The 20461-nt window shown below is 42.6% G+C and overlaps 1 protein-coding gene across 2 annotated transcripts in view; it reads left to right on the forward strand.

Annotated features, from left to right (window-relative positions):
* ERBB4 (erb-b2 receptor tyrosine kinase 4) overlaps positions 1-20461 on the forward strand; it is a 483644-nt gene that overhangs the window by 450842 nt on the left and 12341 nt on the right. For both annotated transcript variants that reach the window (XM_039728642.1, XM_039728643.1), the window contains exons 21-25: positions 1013-1168; positions 4923-4998; positions 7397-7543; positions 8790-8887; positions 11466-11636. In XM_039728642.1, coding sequence (XP_039584576.1) covers positions 1013-1168; positions 4923-4998; positions 7397-7543; positions 8790-8887; positions 11466-11636 — 648 coding nt within the window. The remainder of the gene's footprint in view (positions 1-1012; positions 1169-4922; positions 4999-7396; positions 7544-8789; positions 8888-11465; positions 11637-20461) is intronic.

The raw sequence follows: 20461 nt of genomic DNA on the forward strand, positions 1-20461 counted from the left end.
TTTTTAAAAATTATCATATATATTATACAGAGCTAATATATTAAGAGATACCTTAAAGGCAATTGTCAAGTGTGTGATTTCATCTCTAAGTTCTAATAATGGTGGTTAATGTCATAAATGCCTTTTAATGAAATTATAGGCTTGTAACCCTGCCCAACTATCCTTTGTGTGTTATATAATTAATAAGACCAAGCTTTGGTGTTGATCTCAGTGTCACAAAGCATGGTGCAAATTTTCATACTGCTGGTGGATGGTTAGTCTCCCATCAGAATGAGAATAAGGTTAAGGCCAGGCAGTTTGAGTATATGTTACCTTATCTTTAAAGGCAGCTGGATGGGCTTGTTAACAGAATATACTTCTAACTGAATATATATGCTCATAAAAAAGGGCCATTGATCTAATGCCTTATTATAATACTACTGGCAATATTTTAAGGGAGTGAAAAGGTGAGGGAGTTGGAGCACTTGGAATAAAGAATTGTTTTCCTTCTAGTCCACTGAGGATAGTGCAAATTTGTGACCAACTTAAAAACCATTTGAAGATGGACAAAAATCTTTGTCTTGAATTAAAGACACTTGTCTGGAATGTGACAGAGCTGGGATTGTTTCCCTGTGTAGTTTAATTTCTGGGGGGCTTGGGCTAAATTGATTATTTTTTATGGTCATCAGGTTTCCTGTCTGAAGAACAAGGGCCATAATATTTCTTTTCTTTGTCTCACGTTTCCTGATTTTAAGCTTGCTGAAGCAAAAGAGCTATCTATATGTTATTTTGTTGGTTTTTTTCTCTTTGGTAATTGAATCTTATAGAATCATTCATACTGGACTAACTCAAGGTCATCTAATCCTGCCTCCTGTTCAGAGCAAGAGCAATGTTGAACTTCTCCCCTCTAGGCCATTTTCTCATTGTAAATACTCATCATTGTACCATCCGTTTTACGTGTCACCAGTGAAAGTTAGCTCTCCAAAACCATGCAAGACTAATTAGCATTATTGTACTGTTCTTCTTCCTCCAGGGAATGATGTACCTGGAAGAGAGGAGACTCGTCCACCGGGACCTGGCAGCCCGTAATGTCCTGGTGAAATCACCAAACCACGTGAAGATCACTGACTTTGGCCTGGCCAGACTTCTGGAAGGAGATGAAAAGGAGTACAATGCTGATGGGGGCAAGGTGAGCACTGAACATGTCTGGAGGTAAATCTGCCATGCTGTGACAAAGCTCCTGAAGCTCTCCTTAGGTCAGTTATTGTATCTGCGGGGTGCCCTGATGAAGGAAGGAAGGATGAATATGACTCCATATTCTCAGAAGGCCAATTCATTATTTTATGATACCATATTATATTAAAGAATACTATACTAAACTATACTAAAGAATACAAAAATGATACTTACAGAATGCTAAAAAGATAATAATGAAAACTCGTGACTCTCTCTGGAGTCCTGACACAGCTTGGCACTGATTGGCCAATGAGACAAAACAACTCATAGCAGAATCCAATGAAACAATCACCTGTGGGTAAACAATCTCCAAACTCATTCCAAAGCAGCAAAACACAGGAGAAGCAAATGAGATCATTATTGTTTTCCTTTTTCTCTGAGGCTTCTCAGCTTCCCAGGAGAAAAATCCTGGGCGAAGGGATTTTTCAGAAAATATGAATGTGAATAATGAAAACTCGTGACTCTCTCTGGAGTCCTGACACAGCTTGGCACTGATTGGCCAATGAGACAAAACAACTCATAGCAGAATCCAATGAAACAATCACCTGTGGGTAAACAATCTCCAAACTCATTCCAAAGCAGCAAAACACAGGAGAAGCAAATGAGATCATTATTGTTTTCCTTTTTCTCTGAGGCTTCTCAGCTTCCCAGGAGAAAAATCCTGGGCGAAGGGATTTTTCAGAAAATATGAATGTGACAGTCGGTCCCTGTGGGACTGTTGTCTGTGTAAGAGAGAAGAGAGTCTGTCAGTGACTGAGCAAAGCCTTGCAGAAGGACCCTGTTGTGAAAGCACACACAAAAGCTGCTTGTTTTTTCCACAGTGAGCTTTTCCAGGCACTGAGCTATAATTGCACAAGCAGTTTGCACACTCAGAATTACCTTTTTTTTTACGTGCTCCAGGTGTGTCTTGTTTAGAATACTTTGGCTCAATGAGTGATGGATGTTCTGGGGCATTCCTGCCCCACCTCTTTCCCTGACCAGTATCCACCTCAATAACGTGCAGTCCCGTTTTCCCAGACAAGTAATTTTTGTGAAGACAAAAGGGAAGGCCACGGAACATGTGAATTTAGCTCTTCTATCACATTGGAAGAGCCTGTGTAGTTATGTCTTCTGCCCACCTCTCCAATACCATGCTGAATGCCAGTCCACTAAAAGCCAGCCTGAGGATAATTTTCAAACCAGGTCTTTTCCCCTATTACTTTCCAGCAAACCACACCATTGCCATGTAGTGCCTTACCTCATTTCTGCCAATTTCAGATTAATGCATCATAAAATTCAGAAGGCAGTAAGTAGGTGGTGCTTCTTGCTGCTCCCTAAACATCTTGAAATTCCCCATTTCAGTCTGTCACAGAATCCCAAAGGATTTGCTTCACCTGTCATTCCTTTCCTGGATGTTCAGTTTGCTTTCTGTCTCCTTGCTATCTGTGTTTTTTTTGTGCTCACTCATGCCCTTGTCTGGGACAAACAGCTGTTGGCAGCGTGTGCTGCTCTCTAGGATGAGCTGCTGCCTTGTTTGTGTGGCTGCTGCCCTTGGATCACCTGGCCAGGTCAGTCAGGGAGGTGAAGAGCTTGAGAGGAGCCACCAGTGCTTTCCTATTTCCCCATGGGAAGATACCTCCTGGCAGGAAAGGTGGGGTTTTGACAGCTTCCCCTGTTCCCTCATTTCCTTAATCCTCTTCTTGGTAACCCCTCAGCCTCTTCCCTCCATCTGACAGTGAATGACAGAAAAAAGAGTTGATCTTTGCAAACCAGCTGTTCCCTGGCAGCTGTGTCTTGAACTTGTTACCCTGCTGAGAGCTCTGGAGCAGGATTTATGGCAGTTGTATCACTTCCCAGGTCCAGAAAAACATCTTATGAAATCAGTATTGAGAGCAGGCTAGGGAGGTTCAGAGTGGACAATCAAGTGGTTGTCAACAGAGATGGTGCAGTTTCCATCCTTGAAGGTTTTCAAGTCCAGACTGGACAAATCTCTGAGCAACTTGGCCTAATCTCCTAGGTAGCTGAACCTGCTGGGACCCTGAGGTGGGACTAGAGGCCTCCTGAATCACTTCCAACCTGAGTTATCCCATAATGAGCAAGGCAGCTTTGCTCCTTCAGCTACTGTTCACTTCTGGGATACAATGGGAATGAAAGCAGTGCACTTCTGCGGAGTTTAGTGGGGGAGGATGAACTGTCTTTGCAAGAGTTAAGGCAGCCTTTATTACAAGGTGCTATTTTTGCCTTAACTCTATAGGTTATGTTCATTAGTGAACTTCATGGAAGGTAGTTTCATAAGGGTTTGAATGAAGACACATCCTCTGCTTTTACACCCACCATCTGTTCAGATTTTTCCTGCAGTTACTCATCCCTTTGGTTTATTCCAGTACCTCTTCCATAATTCCAAATGGGAGGCAACCCATTCGAGTCCCTGCCAGGTAAAAAAATCTCCTAAATGCTTGTCCATGAGAAATTCACAAACTGCAAGGCTGTGAGGCCTTGTAAAAGCTGACCTACAACAGAGACCAAACAGACTTAAAGAATGAAGTAGGGATTTATTAAAAGACCTCAATGGATCCACCGTGGGCAGCACAAGAGCCCAGCCAGGGCTGCGCCCAAAATGAACCAAAATGGTCACAAAATGGACAACCGGTCATGAGGTCTCTCACTTTTATAAGTTTTGGTCCATTTGCATATTGGAGTTAATTGTCCAATTACAGCTTTAGCCCATCAAGTCCCATCCTTCTTGTTTTTCTCTCTTCAGTTCACATTGTTTATGCTCTTGGGCCTGAGATCTGGATCATTTGTCCTTGGTCCCCAGCTAGAGCAGGAATTGTTTTGTCTCCCTACTCAGTGCAGAGAGCTCACCATCCCCTCATATGAAGCTCAGAATTACACACTAAAGCAGCACAGAATCTGAAAAATGTAAAAGCTAAAACCTGAGGTATCAGCTGTGCCTGCTGAGCCCAGCTCAGGAATGGGAAACACCATGAATCCCATTTTTACAGGAACTCAAGAGGATGGGCTGGAATGCAGGAACAAGGTTTGGTTTGCCTGCACACCTTCTCTGCCAGGAAAGATGCTTCACTGACACAGGAATGAATGTGGGGCTGCTGACTTAGTTTGGGGAGCAACTTTTCCCACTGCTGTGCTGATACAGAGAGCTGAGATAGCTCCTGGGATGGTTTCTAACAAATATTGGGAGTTAACAATAAAGCGCTGCAAATTCTCCTCGTTGCCTGCTTACCATCATAATGATGATGATGATGATGGGGATGGTGAAGTGTTTTTGTTCCTGCATTGTAACCTGGTCTCATTAGAGAGCAGCTGAGATGGCAGTGTTGCTATCTCAGATTGCAGAGATTGCAAACTGTTGAGGAATAAAAGCTCCTGCATTCTACCTTCTCTGCTGCACTTCAGATTTAGGAGAGTATATGCAATTTTTGAGTTGGTCCCTCTTTAAAAGGTTTGATTAAAACACAGGTTATTCCATTACTTCTGTGTAAACATCACAAGTTCTGCAGGTAACTGGTTCATCTCTCTCACCTCCAAGTTTTATGAGGCACAGCCCATTCTAGAGGGCAGGAACAGCCATTTCCTCTGTTTTTTTTGGTTTTTTTTTTCAATCTCACCATTGAAGGAGGCAGGGAGAAAGTTATCTTCATACAGGATCTGTTTGTATTGTTCTAATAATGTATTTCTAAGGTTACATTTCTCTTGTCCTTCCCTAGATGCCAATTAAGTGGATGGCTCTGGAGTGCATACACTACAGGAAATTCACCCATCAGAGTGATGTGTGGAGCTATGGTAAATCTGCATGTGATTAGTTTAAAAAGTTGTGTCTTTTAAAGCATTAAACCAAGTTGTGTTAGTGTGTTAAAGATATCCTCTTCTCTCAAAGGAGTTAATTCCAGAGGCATTTGCTCTTCAGGTTTTGGTTTTTTTTTTTTCCTTTAAATGTGTAACTCTAAGCAGCAATTGTTACTGTCTCCTGTGTTACTTCCCTGCTCACTGAAATATATTATCATGATGTTCCCCGCTGGGGTGAGTGCCTCCAGGTCTGGTCTGGTAGCAGTTTGGCTGATTATTATGACAGAAGAAGACCTCTTTCAGCTTAGCCATGGATTCATAAAAATACAGCTGCAGGTCACAATTTTCAGCAGTCTTTGAAAAGCTCAACTCTAAAAGCCATGAATGTCAAAAAACATTTTCAGGCTTATGGGACTTTCTCTACCTAGAGTCAGATAAAAGGGAATTTGTCATAATACAGAGCAAATATGGCAAGAGAAAGAAAAGGAAGAGACAAGCTCTCCAAACTAACTAGAACAAGCATCCATTTAATTTCACAGATAACTTGGGAATTGGTGAGCTACACACACAGAGAAAAAGTCATATTTGAGAAATGAGGTATTCCTTCAGTGTTGCTAATGGTTATTCAGATGAGCTGTTTGCCACATCTGCTGAGGTCTCTGCCTGTTTATCAGGTACAGCTATTATTAATAAAATCATGTGTACCTTCGTAGATGGAAATTTGCAGCAGTATTGGGGCTATGGAGTCCTATTTCCATTTTGAACCAAAAGGGTGTACAGCTCTCTTCATTACTCACTTTTACCTGTGGGTAGCAGCAAAAGACACTGTTTGCTGTGGCTGGGTAGCTGCCCTTTTCTAGTCAGCTGAAAAGAGCCTGGGAGAGTTCCATTGATCTTGTAAAGCTGCTCTTTCTCTTTAAATTCTGCATACCCTGGATCACTCAGGAAAAAAAAATACGCCTTCATTTATGAAATTCATTTTATAGGCAGGAAGCCCAGAACATCTATAATCAGAAAGGAAAAGACCATAAACATTTGACAGTAGTTAACAATATTAACAATAGTTATTTAATATCAGCAAGGAGATGAATGAGGGTGAAATAAATGTGGTTTACTCATGTGGTAATTTTGCCCATCACTTTTCACATTAGCATGACAGTTGTCAAAATATGGTACTGATCTGAGGCATGCTTAAAATGACCTTTGCAATTCAAATAAAAGTTAAACAAAACAGTGTGGGAGCAGCATTTGCAATATTTAAGATTCTGTTCAGGCACAAATTCTTTTACTTATGATAGATGATCTTTATTTCCAGCTCTGAAGCCAAAACAAATTCAATGGCTTTTCAAAAAGAGAATCTTGGGTCTGTAGTGCAGCAGTATCATAAACTCAGATGCATAAGGTGATTTAAGGGAAGAAATGATAGCAGTGGCTGTGAATGGCTTCCAAGGGAAAGCCAATGACCTCGTGTTACTCAGTGCTGTACCTTCGTGAGAAATTGGTGCTCTAATTTAAGGAACATCTGTGCTTTTTCCCCTTAAAATAATAGAGTAGATCAGGCACTCATTTCCCTTTTTGATAAAAGAGTGTGATTCATTCTTTTGGTATTGCACCCATTTACTTTACCACCCTTCATTTGTCTCAGACCTTCCTCATGTGCCTCAGGTCTATCAGTCCTTTTCTTACACCAATAAAAATGAGGGAAGTTTCTTTTGAAGATTACCACAAAGTGCTGTTTCACCATTTTCCAGAGTTTTTAAGTGGCAGACTGTTATGGTTTAAGGCCAGCTGGCAGCTGAGCACTGTGTAGCCACTTGCTCAACTCCTCCTGTCCCCCTGAAATAGGAGCCTCCTCGAGCCAGCTCTCATAAGCTCTTGGAGATATGTTTCACACCCAAGATAGCTCACCTACCTTAGAAGGTGAAGTGCAGCAGGATGGCTCCTGTGGTAGTGTTGGAAACAAAAAGGTTTTAATAAAAGGCAAAATTACAGAGAAAAACTGATCCAAGTGCAAGAGGCCCTCTTGCTCCTGGTAAAACACCTCACAAAAGCCATTAGTTTCTTGGTTCTCTTCTTTTTCCGGTAAATTGCCCAGGTGGGACTTTTTCACTCCTGTCCAATTGGCTGTACTTAAGTTTGAGTTCAAGTCCCCCAGGTCCTATGAGATGCCTTTTCACCTAATCAAAGAGAGAAACTTTTGGGCTTCTTTCCTTTTTAAGAGGACAAAAGATAGTTTTGTCACTCCACTAACAGGGGGCACATTCCTATATCCCCTCAGTCCAAACTTCAGTTTTCAAGTAAAAGAAGGGATTGCAGTCCAGAACTAGACCAGGCTGCTCTGCTGTGAGGGAATCTCAGTGGTGTCCCCAAACACTGATAATCTTTCTTCTCCTAGGAGTGACCATCTGGGAGCTGATGACCTTTGGTGGGAAGCCATACGATGGAATCCCAACTCGAGAGATCCCTGACCTCCTGGAGAAGGGAGAGCGCCTGCCCCAGCCCCCGATCTGCACTATTGATGTTTATATGGTGATGGTGAAGTGTAAGGAATTGTCACTTCTGATACCCCTGTGCTGCCTGCAGGAGGGACCCTGGTTTAGAACATTTGCATAGGTAGTCTCTGACAGAGCTGGGAAACAGGGCAAGCTGCTGCTGCAAAACAAAAGCTGCCCAAGATACTGTAAATTCCATTTAAACACTGTCTGCACATCTTCTGCAGTTTTGCAATTGTTAGCTATGAAGGGCCGAGTTAGCTCAGCCTCTTATTACTGTCAGATGTTATCTCATATTCTTCCTGTGAAGTCAAAATTGTATGATTGTTATTGTAAACCCTTGTCATTTCCATGACAATTGATTCTGATGTAAAAAAGATAGTATTAAAAATAATTATGGCACATGGATACCCAGCCAGAGAAGGCTGTGAGGAGAAACCCCATTTCCAAATATTGAAGGAAGAAATCACGAAGGTTTTATTGTTAGTAGCAAGAATGATGATTGAAGTAGTAATAATAAAAAGTAAAATTAATAGAAGAAATGCTACAGAGAGGATTATTTTTTTATCATTCTTAGTCCAGTACAAAAATTTATGAATATTTTTACTCTAGTAAAAAAGGAAAAAAAGTCTGCACATGGTTTCTTCCAACTTTTTTATCTCCAAGATACCCCCCTCTAATGACAGTATCGTCCAAGGTTATGCTTCTAATTTAAAAAGAATTAGAAATATCTCTCTGATATTTCTGGCTTAATTTAAGTGAGATTAACATACAGACATCTCATCCATCATATATACTCCTTTCCCTTTTGCTTTGTATATAAAAGCCCTGCAAAAAAAAAAAAAAAAAAAAAAGGAAAGGACAACTAGAAGTAAATTAAGTATCTTCTGAAAACAGTTGTACTGTGCATGGAGATGTGGAAATTAAATTGTGCAAGGGCTTTGCTGAGTGCAAAAATGTACCATGTGGTGAGACACATCCTTAATCAAAGTCAGTCAGGGCTGGTATCCAAGTGTGCAAGATGGAGAAAATTGCAAGGTAGTGTTTCTGCCTCTGGGACAGAGAGGAGCCCAGCAAATTAAGGAAGATTCCGTGCAGTAAGGAACAACCTAGTCTGGCCAAACCCAGGTGTTTCCCCTTTTATGCATCACAGAATTCTAACTTTCCATTCTTCTGGGTTCTTTATTGCAACTTTTCTTTGGGCCAGAGCTATCAAATACTTCAAACTTGTGCATTTGAAGAAACAGAATTGTTTCCACCCTTAACACTTAACTGTTTTCTTTCTCATCTTTCCAGGCTGGATGATTGATGCTGACAGTCGGCCAAAATTCAAGGAGCTGGCTGCTGAATTCTCTAGAATGGCTCGAGACCCTCAGAGATACCTGGTAATTCAGGTGAGCAACCCTGCAGCATCACAGGGGTGGGTGGGAAAACCTAGTTTTTCTGCAGCACCCAACTGTTAGGGGTGTTGGCTTTGGATGTTCTAAAGTGCAAGGTGCTCTTGAACCTAAAGCAAATAGTGACCACGGTGTTAAACAAGCATGGAGTAGAATGGGCAGTGTCAGTATCTCAAAAATAATAATATTAATAATACAACACTCTGAAATTCATTTCCCAAGCTTGTGTTCATGAGCACATATACAGTTTCTGCCTTCACAAGCTGCTCAGTGCTTTGCATTCCCTCATGAACAAATTACAAATTTCATCCATTGGCGGACAGTGGATCTATTTTTAGACCAAGGACTTCCTTGGTTCTAAAATTGATTAGGCTGAGTCTTTCCCCTGCACTGCTGAGATCACAAGCAGGATTCTTTTCACAGCCTAAACATGAAAGTTTCTTAGAACACAGTGAGTTGTGTCACACTGGTACTGCTAATGCTAGGGAGGAGCTTCTCTCTCTGTTCTCCTCTGGGCCCCTCTGAGGGCTCTGGAGGCTTCAGATCCCCATGGCAGGGTTGTGAAGGGTTCATCCTTCATGGGTTCATCCCATGAAACTGCTCTGTGGCAGCTGGTGAGTACAGGTAGCTGGAGCTGTATGTGCAGGTATGTGTCCTTCCCTAATTCTGTGGCAGCCTAGACTTGTGCATGTGTTCATTGCAGCTCAGACTCCAGCCACAGAAGGTGTAAGGTTCTCAGGTAAGGACCCACTGTGTGAACAGTTCAAAGGAGAATGAAAACTTAAAGGTGAGGTGATGGTGTGTCTTGGTTTGAAAAGACAGGTGTCTGCTAAGGAAGGCAAGAGCCTCCCCTGAAACAGAGAATGTAAACCCCCTCCCTCCAAATTATTACAGTTTTGAAATTAAGGGGCTCTCAGGCAAAGATATGGGAATAAGAATATCAGTTCTCTACTAAAGCAGAAAAGAAAAATAAAGTAAAAAATGCAGTAATAAAAAACAACATTGCCAGAGTCGGAATAGGCCCTGACCCCCTGTGTTTCAGGGTGGTGGCACAGTCCCATTCCATGGTGGCTCAGCCCTCCTGCAGTGCCAGCTGTGGTTCTGCTGGTAGTAAAACACCAGATAGCAGAGCATGGGATAGTTTGATCCAGGGAATGATATTCTCTTGCTCTACCTCATGCTGTATCTGCTCCACTTCATGGAGCACAGAGCAGAGGTGCACTGAGCTGATCCTCAGCTCCACACTGACATAAGCATTCCTACTGGAAGAGCCTCCAGAAGTGCAGCCAGTGCCACTTCATGTGTCCCAAATGGGTCCAGTACCAGTCCCATGTGGTGTTTGAGTTCACTGGGTAGAGCTGCCAGCTGACTTGTGGTGTGTTCCTGCACACCATGAATCATCCTGCCCCCCTTCAGCTTCAGCACAAGGGAAATATGGTTGGAAAGCAAAATATGAGTCAAGAAGAATTTTGGTGCTGAATGAGGAATTCCTCTTGCAGTATTCTCCACTGTGGTAAATTGTAAGTTCAGCTGGTTCTGGAAAAACCAGCCTGATTAAATGACTTTGTTTAACAGGACATGTTTCCTTATTCCAAAGAATAAGAATATCCTCTTTCCTCCATTTCTGCCCCTGCCCTTCCCTCCCCTGTTGCATGGTCTGGTGGGTGTTTCACCCTCTCTCCAGTGCTCCTTGCAGACAATGTGAGCTCCAGGGGAACAAACCAGGGTCACTGCATTGCACTGGTGCCTCTGCCATCAGCACTCCCACGCCTCCCAGGTGCAATCCACAATGCCGGAGCTGCTGTTGAGCTTTTAAATGGGTCTGTGTGCACCCCACAGCACAGCCATCATCATTCCCTGCTGGATTCCACATGGGCCATAATAATTCCTGAGGAGTGGGAGGCCACTGTCCAGCCAGCCAGTGGAGTTCAGCAGTGTTTCTACAGGCTGATAGGTGTTTGTGGCATGGACTGCCTTTTGTGGTGTTTTGTGACACCAACAAAATGCAGCCAGGATTTCCCTCCCCAGTTCCTAGGAGTTATTTCAAGGCACTATTGTTCCCTGGTTTGGTTTTTGTTGTTTTCAGCTCTCTTACATTCTGCAGAACTTTCCATACAGATAAAAGAGAAATTTACCCTCTAAATCCCTTAAACTACAAATTTTTTTTTAAAAAACAAACATCCAGACAACAGTTTCCTTGCTCATTCCCCACCCCTCCTATTTGAGGCTAAATAGCTGAGATATTTCACAGAATATGTCAGAACTTGGGTCAAAAACTTATCTTGTATGGGAAAAAGAGAGAAGAAAGAATAAAAGCTCAATCACAAGAATGCCACAAGCATGGTTTTGCTTGATTCATGCAGTTACTCGTTTTTGTCATCATATTCCCAGTTTAAAAAAAAAAAAGCAACAAAACAAACCCACAAATTATGTGGATATAGTGCTTTTGAACAAACAAAGCAGCATGTGTGGTCCCTGCAGCCTGGCTGCCAGGGCAGTAGGAAGGCTGAAATTCTCTCTTTGGGAAGTTAATCCATCTTTTGATGTTTTTCCTCTCTCAATACAATCTGTTCAGGGAGATGATCGTATGAAGCTCCCAAGCCCAAATGACAGCAAGTTCTTCCAAAATCTTCTTGACGAAGAAGACCTGGAAGATATGATGGATGCTGAAGAGTATCTTGTTCCTCAAGCCTTCAACATTCCTCCTCCCATCTACACCTCCAGGACAAGAATTGATTCCAACAGGGTAAGAGCAAGCTCTGGCAGAAAATATTGGTTATTATAAAAGCACAGGTGGAGATTTAAGTACACCAATCAAACAGAGGCCAGCACTGCCTTGGGAATTACAAGCTCCCTTTGTAAGGAGAGTGGCTATAAAAATGTTGTCACTGGGCCCCCTGTTCATTGTGCCTCAGTGAATTCTAAATTAATAGCCCAGCCTTGAGTGAACAAAGGCTCAGCTTGAGCTGCCTGTCCTGAAAGCACAGCTGAGGCTCCTGAAGTCAAGCAGTGCTGCATCTGCACTGTGACGTGGCCAGGAAGTGCACAGCCCTGGTGCTGCCATCCTGTTCTCTTGGCACTGAAGTAACTGAGGGCAGCTGGAGTGTGCAGATAATGTAGCTTTTGTGAATGGAGGCAGATTTCCAAGCCAGCCCCTTTTCCTGTTTGCATCTGATGCTTTCATAGCCCCCCTTCCCAAATGTGTGTTTGTGCTGAGCACATGGCAGATGCTGGCAGGCTGAGCTGTGCACCCTCCCTGTCAGGGGAGGAGATGCTCTTCGTTGCACATGGGGTTTGAGGCACAGAGAGTGCTCAGGGGAATTCAGCTCACAGAACTCCAACCATCTAAGGGATAGGGATACAATCTGAGCTATTCCCCCAGACTTCATTTCGTGGTACTGGAGCAGCATGGGTGAACACTGCTGCCTACCTGGGGCATTTCCAGTGGGATGAGTTCCCTTCTGGAGGTGTCTTTCTCTACCCACTAACTCCTGACAGCTGCAGAGCAGTCTCTGCCCTGCTGTGGCAGCTCTGGGGTGTTGAATCCTGTCCTACATGTCTGTGCCTTGCTGCAGGTGAGGAGCTAAGCCAGGTGTCTGGAATCTGTTTTCCCTCCTCTGCCTGTTCCTGTGCTTGGCTCTAACCTTTCAACATTTCACTTGCCACCCCTTCTCACATAACCAAGAGATGGTGAAATGCATTGCTAATGTGAGGGCATTCACACAGGCATCAGGTGTGTTTTAACTAGACTTGTTTTCTCTGCAGCCTCCTTTTGGTCCAGAGTCACAGTTTAAACACTGAGTATAGTCCCTTTGAAATGCTGCCGTTCATTCCTCATGGTTTAGACACTTTTGGACATTTATCCTTAGCTGAGGTGGCTCCAAATTCATACCCAGGTGTGAGCTGAGTACAGCATGTGAGACAGGGAAAAGGTGAGTGAAAGAGCAAAGTGTATAACCTGAGCCAGTGTCCATGCTCTGGCCATACCTGCAGGAAGCTTCTTACCCTCTCCTGAGGAAATCAGGGCTTTCTGGGAATAAGGAAGACAAATCTGATCTTAATAGTCAGTTTGAAAGGAAATTGCTGCTGTTTTAAAGGCAAGGAAACTGGAGATGTCTGGATTCAAGCAGCATTTCCCCTGCATCACTGAATGACAGTGAAGTAGGGACAATGCACAATTTAATAATAAGAGAGAAACTTTCTTTTTGTGGCTACAAGAGTTAATTGATGGTGATCTGAAATAGGTCAGCTTTACTACCTCTGGAGAGATTGTTCCTTTCCTGCCAACTTCTGAGGAAAGAAGGGAAGGACAGCAGTTACCTTTGGAAGGTGCTCACTGTCACAGGGATGTAAATCACTGGAGCTTGGTTTGCCACAGTGGAATACTGCCACTTAAACCAGCACAGGGCTGAGAGGGCAGGCTCTGACACAGGGGCTTTGTTACATTCATCCCACTCCCATATTTGCTGGAAACACTGGGATACATTTAAAGGAGAAAGCTCAGTAGAAAAATGTACTTGCTTTTTAAACAGCTCCCTTTGCCCTCTGTTTTGGTGCCAGCCCAGTTGAGGAGCCCACTAGAGCTGAGGGATTCCAATAAAAATCCCAGAGTTAATATTCTGAAAGATTTATTTACAATGTGTTATTTGGGCAGCCAGCATGGTCACTGGGATATTCATGGAATGAAAACACAGGCATTTATTTCTAATATTATCATTAGTGATGGTGGTGTTATTACATGAAAATTTAAATAACTTTCACAAAGCTTTTTCCCAGCTTCAAAGCACACCATTTCAGCTGTTTGCACACATGTGATCTGGAGCTCAGCAGAGCTGCAGAAAGAGACCCCAGGCCTTATTTTTGCCATACAGAGAGACTCTATCACATTCTTGACGAGACTTCTCCTTGCCTCAGCTCACAATTTCCCATCTTGGTTTGAAACTGTGATCTCGTACCACTAAAGACAGTGGGAACTTTGCTTTGAAATTCAATTTAATGACAGTAGCAAGACTGTATCCACTTTTCAGTAACTTGCTGGGAGTTTTTCTCTGGCATTGTACAACAATCTAGCATTTAAACAAAGCTGGAATTACCTTTTGCCAAAAGTTTGCAGCTTGTGAGCCAAGTTGTCTGACCCAGATCAGACAGAGAGGTCAGAGAGGGCTGAGCTGGAAGCCCTGCACTCCTGGTTTCCTTTGCAGAGCTGTTTTCTGGAGGTAACACGTGTGCAGAAAGCCACATACATTCCTGTTGCCTTTGTGAAGCAGTCAGTTTCTCAGTACACTCACTATTCTTTTAGTGAAGATTGATTTAAACATAACACAATCACCCCTTTAAGGTAATAGTGCATCTGCTGTGCATAGCTCAGTACAGATGGCTGTCAGCTACAGGAATCACATGGAACTGAAATGCTGTCAGAGCTCTCTAGCTGCACTTGTCTGATTCTGTCTTGGTGTTTCCTTTGGATAGTCTCTGATTTGTGCTTGTTTAGCATAGTGCATATTGATATTGCACAAACTCATTATGGTGCTGCTGCAGCCATGGACACCGAATGAAAGGATTCAGCTGAGGTAGTTTGTGTTCACTGTGTCTGGCAAATTGCATTTTATGGGGAGATTGTGAGGCAGCTTGGTGAAGTAAAACACACAGACAAGAGCTACGTGGTCTCCATGTCATTTTCAGGGAATAAGAAGCATGAAAAGTACTTTATGTCCCACCTTAGCTGTTCCAGTGGCAGGTTTGGTGGCCAAGGAGTCCATCAGGGCACCGTGCTCCTTCTCTGTGCTGGCAGTGTTGGTTGAATGTTGCAGCAGCACAGCTCCATGGGGACAGAGGTGGGAAGGAGGAAAGCAAGCAGGTCACAAACCTTCTCACACGTATGCCTGAAGTCAAGTAATACCATCATTGCTGCTGGTAATGAATGGATGGGACTGTTCTAAGTCTAAGAACCATTTCTTGCTCAGATACATCAGTCTTAGAGGCTGTGAGATTTTAAGGGAGCAAGCAGTCAGCCAGAGCTCAAAGTAGTCACAAGTTCCTTGTTACAACACAATATAGAGCTTTCCAGTCTAATGAACAGTTGCCACAAGGTGTATTTTGCTTTTCTAACCTATCACCTTTACTTATTCCTACTGCACTGTGGATACTTTTGTCTAATAGGCTTTTGTTACACTTACACTCATATGCTTCAATTATAACTTCTAAACTCTAAGAAGTTAGAACTTGTACTTACAGTACTCTCTAAGAACTATAAGTACAAGAAAACTCTACAGAGTTCTTAGAACTCTCTTCCACTCTGTACAACCACACCTCTACATTATAAACCCTTCACTCTTATCAATACAGTTTCTTACTTAAGGTATATTCTTACTTACAGCTATAGAAACATAAATTTATGATTGTTCTACTTAATGTCTGTGTACTTTATTTTTGCATCAATCCAAGCTCCTTACAAGGCTGCAGATTAAACTCCTCCGTGTCTGTAGATATTTCTGTTTTTCTGATTCCCACAAAGGAACAAAGGAAGAACAGGAGCATTTTATTTTCTCAGGAAAGCCCTATGGTGGTCTCAGTTCTAAATCCTTGCAGGTTCTTGGTGGGAGAGGCAGCACAGGAGGAGGTTTGTGTAAAACACTCCCACCCACAGGAAGAAAAGAGTTATTTGGGTGTGCATTAACACTGCAGTGCTGCAGCCCCTGGATAGAAGGCTGGGGAGAGGGAAGGCTTCTGGGAAGTTGCCAGCTCCCCAGGAAGTCTCACATCCTTCCTCCTCCAGGGGTTACACAGATTTATGAAGCTGCAAGGCTCAGACACAGCTCCAGCATTTCCATCACATCCCTGCTGGCATGTCCTTGGGACCTGCCTGTGCTGCTGGGAGCAGAGCCCTGTACAAGCTCAGAGCCTGACCTCTGTTGTGAAATCCACTCTGAGACTGCTGCAGCTTTTAAATAAAAATTAGCATCCTAAGCTAAATTGAATCCTTTCATTGAATCTGAAACTCTTCAGCTGCAATTTTGTTTCTGGCTTTTTCCAGTTTTTATTTTCCACTGTCCAGAGATACTCTAGAAAAATAAGAGTTTTAGAAGCTCTGTGCTTCTGAGAGATAAGCTGAGCCCTCAGCAGTGTTTCCATGAGCACAGGACCCCAGCTAGTGCTCGAGTGTCCTGCATTCCCATCCATTAGATGATTCATTCAGGTATTTGTAACGAGTGCTGTCCTGTGTGTGCAGAGATAATGCTAATACCGCAAGCACTCTGTGTGCCCCACGATGCTTTTTCTCTAAATCCTTGGCTAATTCCTGATGAAAACTGTCTATACTGTTTATTGATGCTGTCCCTGTAATTTTATTCCATACACTGTACATCACGGAAACACCTGCCAACCCTGCAATTAAATATCAAGCAATTCTTATTTTTTTTTTCAGAGATGTCCAATCCATATGCCCATGGAGACTATCCTGCTTGGCTAAAGCAGACTGTGGGACACTAGGAGCCAGTTTTCAGTTCTCTGAGCAGGACCTGGTGTGCCACTGCTGCAGTCCTGGCGTGCCCTTAGTTCTGGCAGTGCAGCATCCTTGTCCCTTGGCAAAGCCAGGAGGGACTTGTGGTTTGACCATGGTTCCTCTTGTGTGAGCAGCACCTGCTCCCCATTTCTTTTCTTGTAAGAGAAGGAAATTAGGTGTTCCTGTGCATGTCATTTCTCCAGATGTGTCCTGGCCACATGGGACTGATGGCAGCAAAACTGCTTCATCCTGAGGTCAATCCAAAATGTATGTGAAGAGACCTCCAGGCCGTGTGGGGCCACTGAAGTATTTTGTCCAACCTTCTGGCATAGCATAGACAAGAGTCTCCTGTCTCTTAATTTCTGGATCAAGTGCAGAAATTCTATTTGAGATGGAGTTTATCTTTTAGAAAGATTGTCTTGGTTGTGTCAGGTAGGATGGAAAATACATCACAGTCTCACTGGGCAATGAATGCTGACTGTTTAGCAGGGTTTGGATCCTGTTCCTGCTTGCCATGCACACTTCTTTGTGCTAGATTTAAGGAGCTGCCAGCTATCAGAAATCTCTGGTTCTCATGGTGTGATTCTTGGGGTGTTTTGTGCAGGGCCAGGAGCTGCACTCAATAATCTTTGGGGGTCCCTTCCACTTTAGGATATTCTGTGATTCTCTGATTCTTCTGCTTAATAGACTAAACAGGATATTACCATTTGTGTTTGCTGTTCAATGACAACAACACAGATGTCCTTTTTTTGGTTTGTTTGTGGTGTTTGCCACCTTTTTGCTTCTGCAGTATCTCCCCAAAAAATAATATGACCAAATCTTCCCCTAAATTTGGTACCTCTTAGGGCAGTCTGTCAGGTTGTGGTCTTCTTTAGCTATTTCTATCCCTTTTCTTTAATTGCTGCTCCTTAAAAGGTGATCAAAGACTCTCTGAAATTCTTAGTAGTCATTTTTTTGCCTCTGTCACTTTCTTTTGCAAGTGTGGGAATAAAATCTCCAAAGCCAGAACAGATGGTCTTGTAAATGAACTAGACATTGATTCAAAGCATTTCATGGTGTTTCAGATGATTACACTGAGTAACTCTATATCAACTCTCTTGCTTCTTTAAAACTGTGTGATTACTTGGAGAAGTTTGTATGAAGCCCTTCTGTGTGTCTTTTGCTAAACATTACATTTTGTGTTTTTCCCTAGGAGAGTCTAAGCAACTCCTGCATTTGCTGCCTTCAGACGTTTAGGATAATTCTGAAAGTCCACCAACCCCCTTTCAAGAGCTCCAATTCCCATTTTTTAACTTTTAATGACATTCTGGTGTAGGAGGCTCCTGTCTGTTCTGCTCTGCCTTTTGCATTAAACACTTCCCAAGAGCTATTAGTGTTTAGTTGGTGTCTGGCACACCACCACAAGTATTTTACCTATTTACTTTTTTTCTCCTGGAAAATTTTTCTGGGTCTGTTTCTAGTCTTTGTTGAAAGTGTGGATAGCAGCAGGCCAACCTTGTCCATGCAAAGCAGGAGATGAACCCAGACTAATACCAGTCAGCCTAATTTCATTGCTCAGGGTGAAGAGGTACTGAGAATAAGCATGCAAAAATACACTATAAAATATATTGCATGAAAAATTATTTTGGTCTTAATATTTTACATAAAAAGGGAAAGCTTCTTGCAAAATATATGTATCTAGAACAGGTGTATTTAAATACCTTTTATTTAAATATGTGCTTTTTAAAATGTGCTAGTCTTGCTAGAGGAGAAAGGAAGAAAATTCCTATGGAAGACTCAAATTGAATAGATAATTCCTGGGTCTTCAGAGAGAATTCTTTGAAAGTGCTTTACTGCACTTAGTTTCTTGCTTTGCAGCCAGGCTGGCTGAAATCAGTGATATCTCTCAAGGAGTAAACCCTTCTCAGCCTGAGCTGATTATCAGGACCAACTGGTCAAATAACTCATGATTTTGCAGAAAAGTGCCTTAAAACAGGACTTTTTAAAATGTTTTAGCTGTTTTCTGTCACATTCAGGCTTCTGTATTCAGGCATATAGGTTTAGAGTCAGAGAAGAGTCTACAGAGTTAAAAGGCATAAAGAGTGAGAGACTTTCCTAAAGAATTGGATGGCATTTTGGCTTCTACAAATTGTAAAATGGATTAATAACAAAGCTACCACCTCACAGTACCTTCTGTAAGCTCAGTGGAACTGGTGGGAGAGCTGGAGCTGTACACTGCTTCCATCCCTGATGCGTGACATGTAAATTCATTGAGCTTTAATATAAACTGGTTTAAAATCAGGCAGCATCTGCTTGATCCATGAATAGCTGCTGGCTGTGTTAACAGTAAAGAGAGCTCACAGCTGATCCATTTTCTTTTCTGTCCTGAAAAGAAAAAGTCAATAGATACAAAAAGAGTAAGTAATAAATATTTTTACACTGCACTGATGAGGCATTCTTGGAAAACAGCAAGCTAAACAACTCTACATAATTCAGTAGATGGGAAAGTGGACTGAGAGTCAGGAAATAATTATGAGAGCCGGGAGAAAATTTTTTCTTTTGTGACGAGATGTGAAGCAGAAACTGTTAGTGGAAAATATCCATTTGTGAGGAACACTATTTGTGGTTTTCTTAAAATAGTAAAAGCACCTGAAAAATACAAGGGGGAACAATTTGCAAGTGCACCAAGCAGAGCTGCAGAGAGTTGCAGCTTAACAACTTAAACATCAGTCTGGCCCCCAAAGTGGAGAGGGCTCAGTGTCCCAGGGCAGTGGGACTCCTGGGATAATGCTTTGGGAGGGCTCCCAGGTGGCAGGAGGACTAGAGAGCATCCTGTAAAATAAATACTAAATACTGTACTTTCTAAACATAGATGCAATGGAGCTAAATGCCAGCACAGCCTAAAAAATGCCCTTTGTGAGCCAGAGTAAAGAGTCTGCCTTCCTTGTTGAATGCTGCGGGAGGGGAGGGGAAAATAATTTTCAAAGCTATAAAAAGACTCTCCAAAAGATGCAGTTGGGAGAAGTGGGAGGAGGCACAGATGAAGTGTAGATTTAGAATGTTGAAAAATGATTATTTTATCCAAATCAGCTGGATGGTTAGTTCTTTTAGACTATTATTGCCACCAGAACCTCAGCCCTGCTCTAAATCAACTCAGCATTTCATCAAGAAGCCTATTCTTTGCTTTAAGAGACCAAGAGTGCACAATTATGGGTTTCTTTTCCCCCTTGCATAATAAAATTGGGAGATTATCATCAAGTTTCTATTCAGATTTTAGGAAGGCTTTTTTATTTTATTTTTAAAACTCATCTTTGTCTGTAAAAGCTCCCTGTTCAGGCCAGCATGTGGCAATGATTACTGCTGTAAAGGCTTCGATGGAGATGTGCTCTATTTCATTCTCAATGAGGGTTGATGGCATTTTGAGAGGCTCAGAATATCCTTTGATTACTGTATAAAAAAAGGCTGGGGAAGATGGCAGTGCAGCATGCACATAGGAGGGGGCTGCTGCTGCTCCCAGCATCGCTCATCAACTTTCTTTTGTGCCTTTCTTTTTTCTATTTTTTAAAAATTTTCTGTCTTCCATGTCACAATCAAAAAATCATGGGCATGTTGTGGTTTTGGTCTTATTCTCCATCCTTTCTCTGTTTTGGGATTTGAAGCTTGAGGTTTGTACAGAAAAGGAGATGCTGCTGGTCCTGTGTTTTGGACAGAGCAGGAGCAGTGCTGACCCCACTGTCCCACAGGGAATTGTTAGAACAGGTGGGAAATGGTACCTCATCCCTTTCAAATCGTGGGGAATTGGCTCAGTGCTAAAAGGTGCCATTTACTGCAAAGTGTCTTGGAGAGTGTATTAAAAAAGAGAGTGACAGAAAGCGAGTCATGGGTGACAGGAAGGATGGGCGAGTCAAAGAGATTGAAAGGAAAAGATAGGCAATGCCAGCTGTCACCGTTCCTGCTCTGCTCTCTGTTTGACACTCAGATGCATTAACACAAATAAAAGGCAAAGGGAATCCTTGCATCTCCATCCCTGTGTCATGCTCAGATCAAAGTGCAAATAGTGCCAGGTGAAATCCTTTTGCCAGCCCCTCTGA

Source organism: Passer montanus, unplaced genomic scaffold (genome assembly GCF_014805655.1).
Source record: "Passer montanus isolate IOZ18808 unplaced genomic scaffold, ASM1480565v1 scaffold66, whole genome shotgun sequence".
NCBI classification, from domain to species: Eukaryota; Metazoa; Chordata; class Aves; order Passeriformes; family Passeridae; genus Passer; species Passer montanus.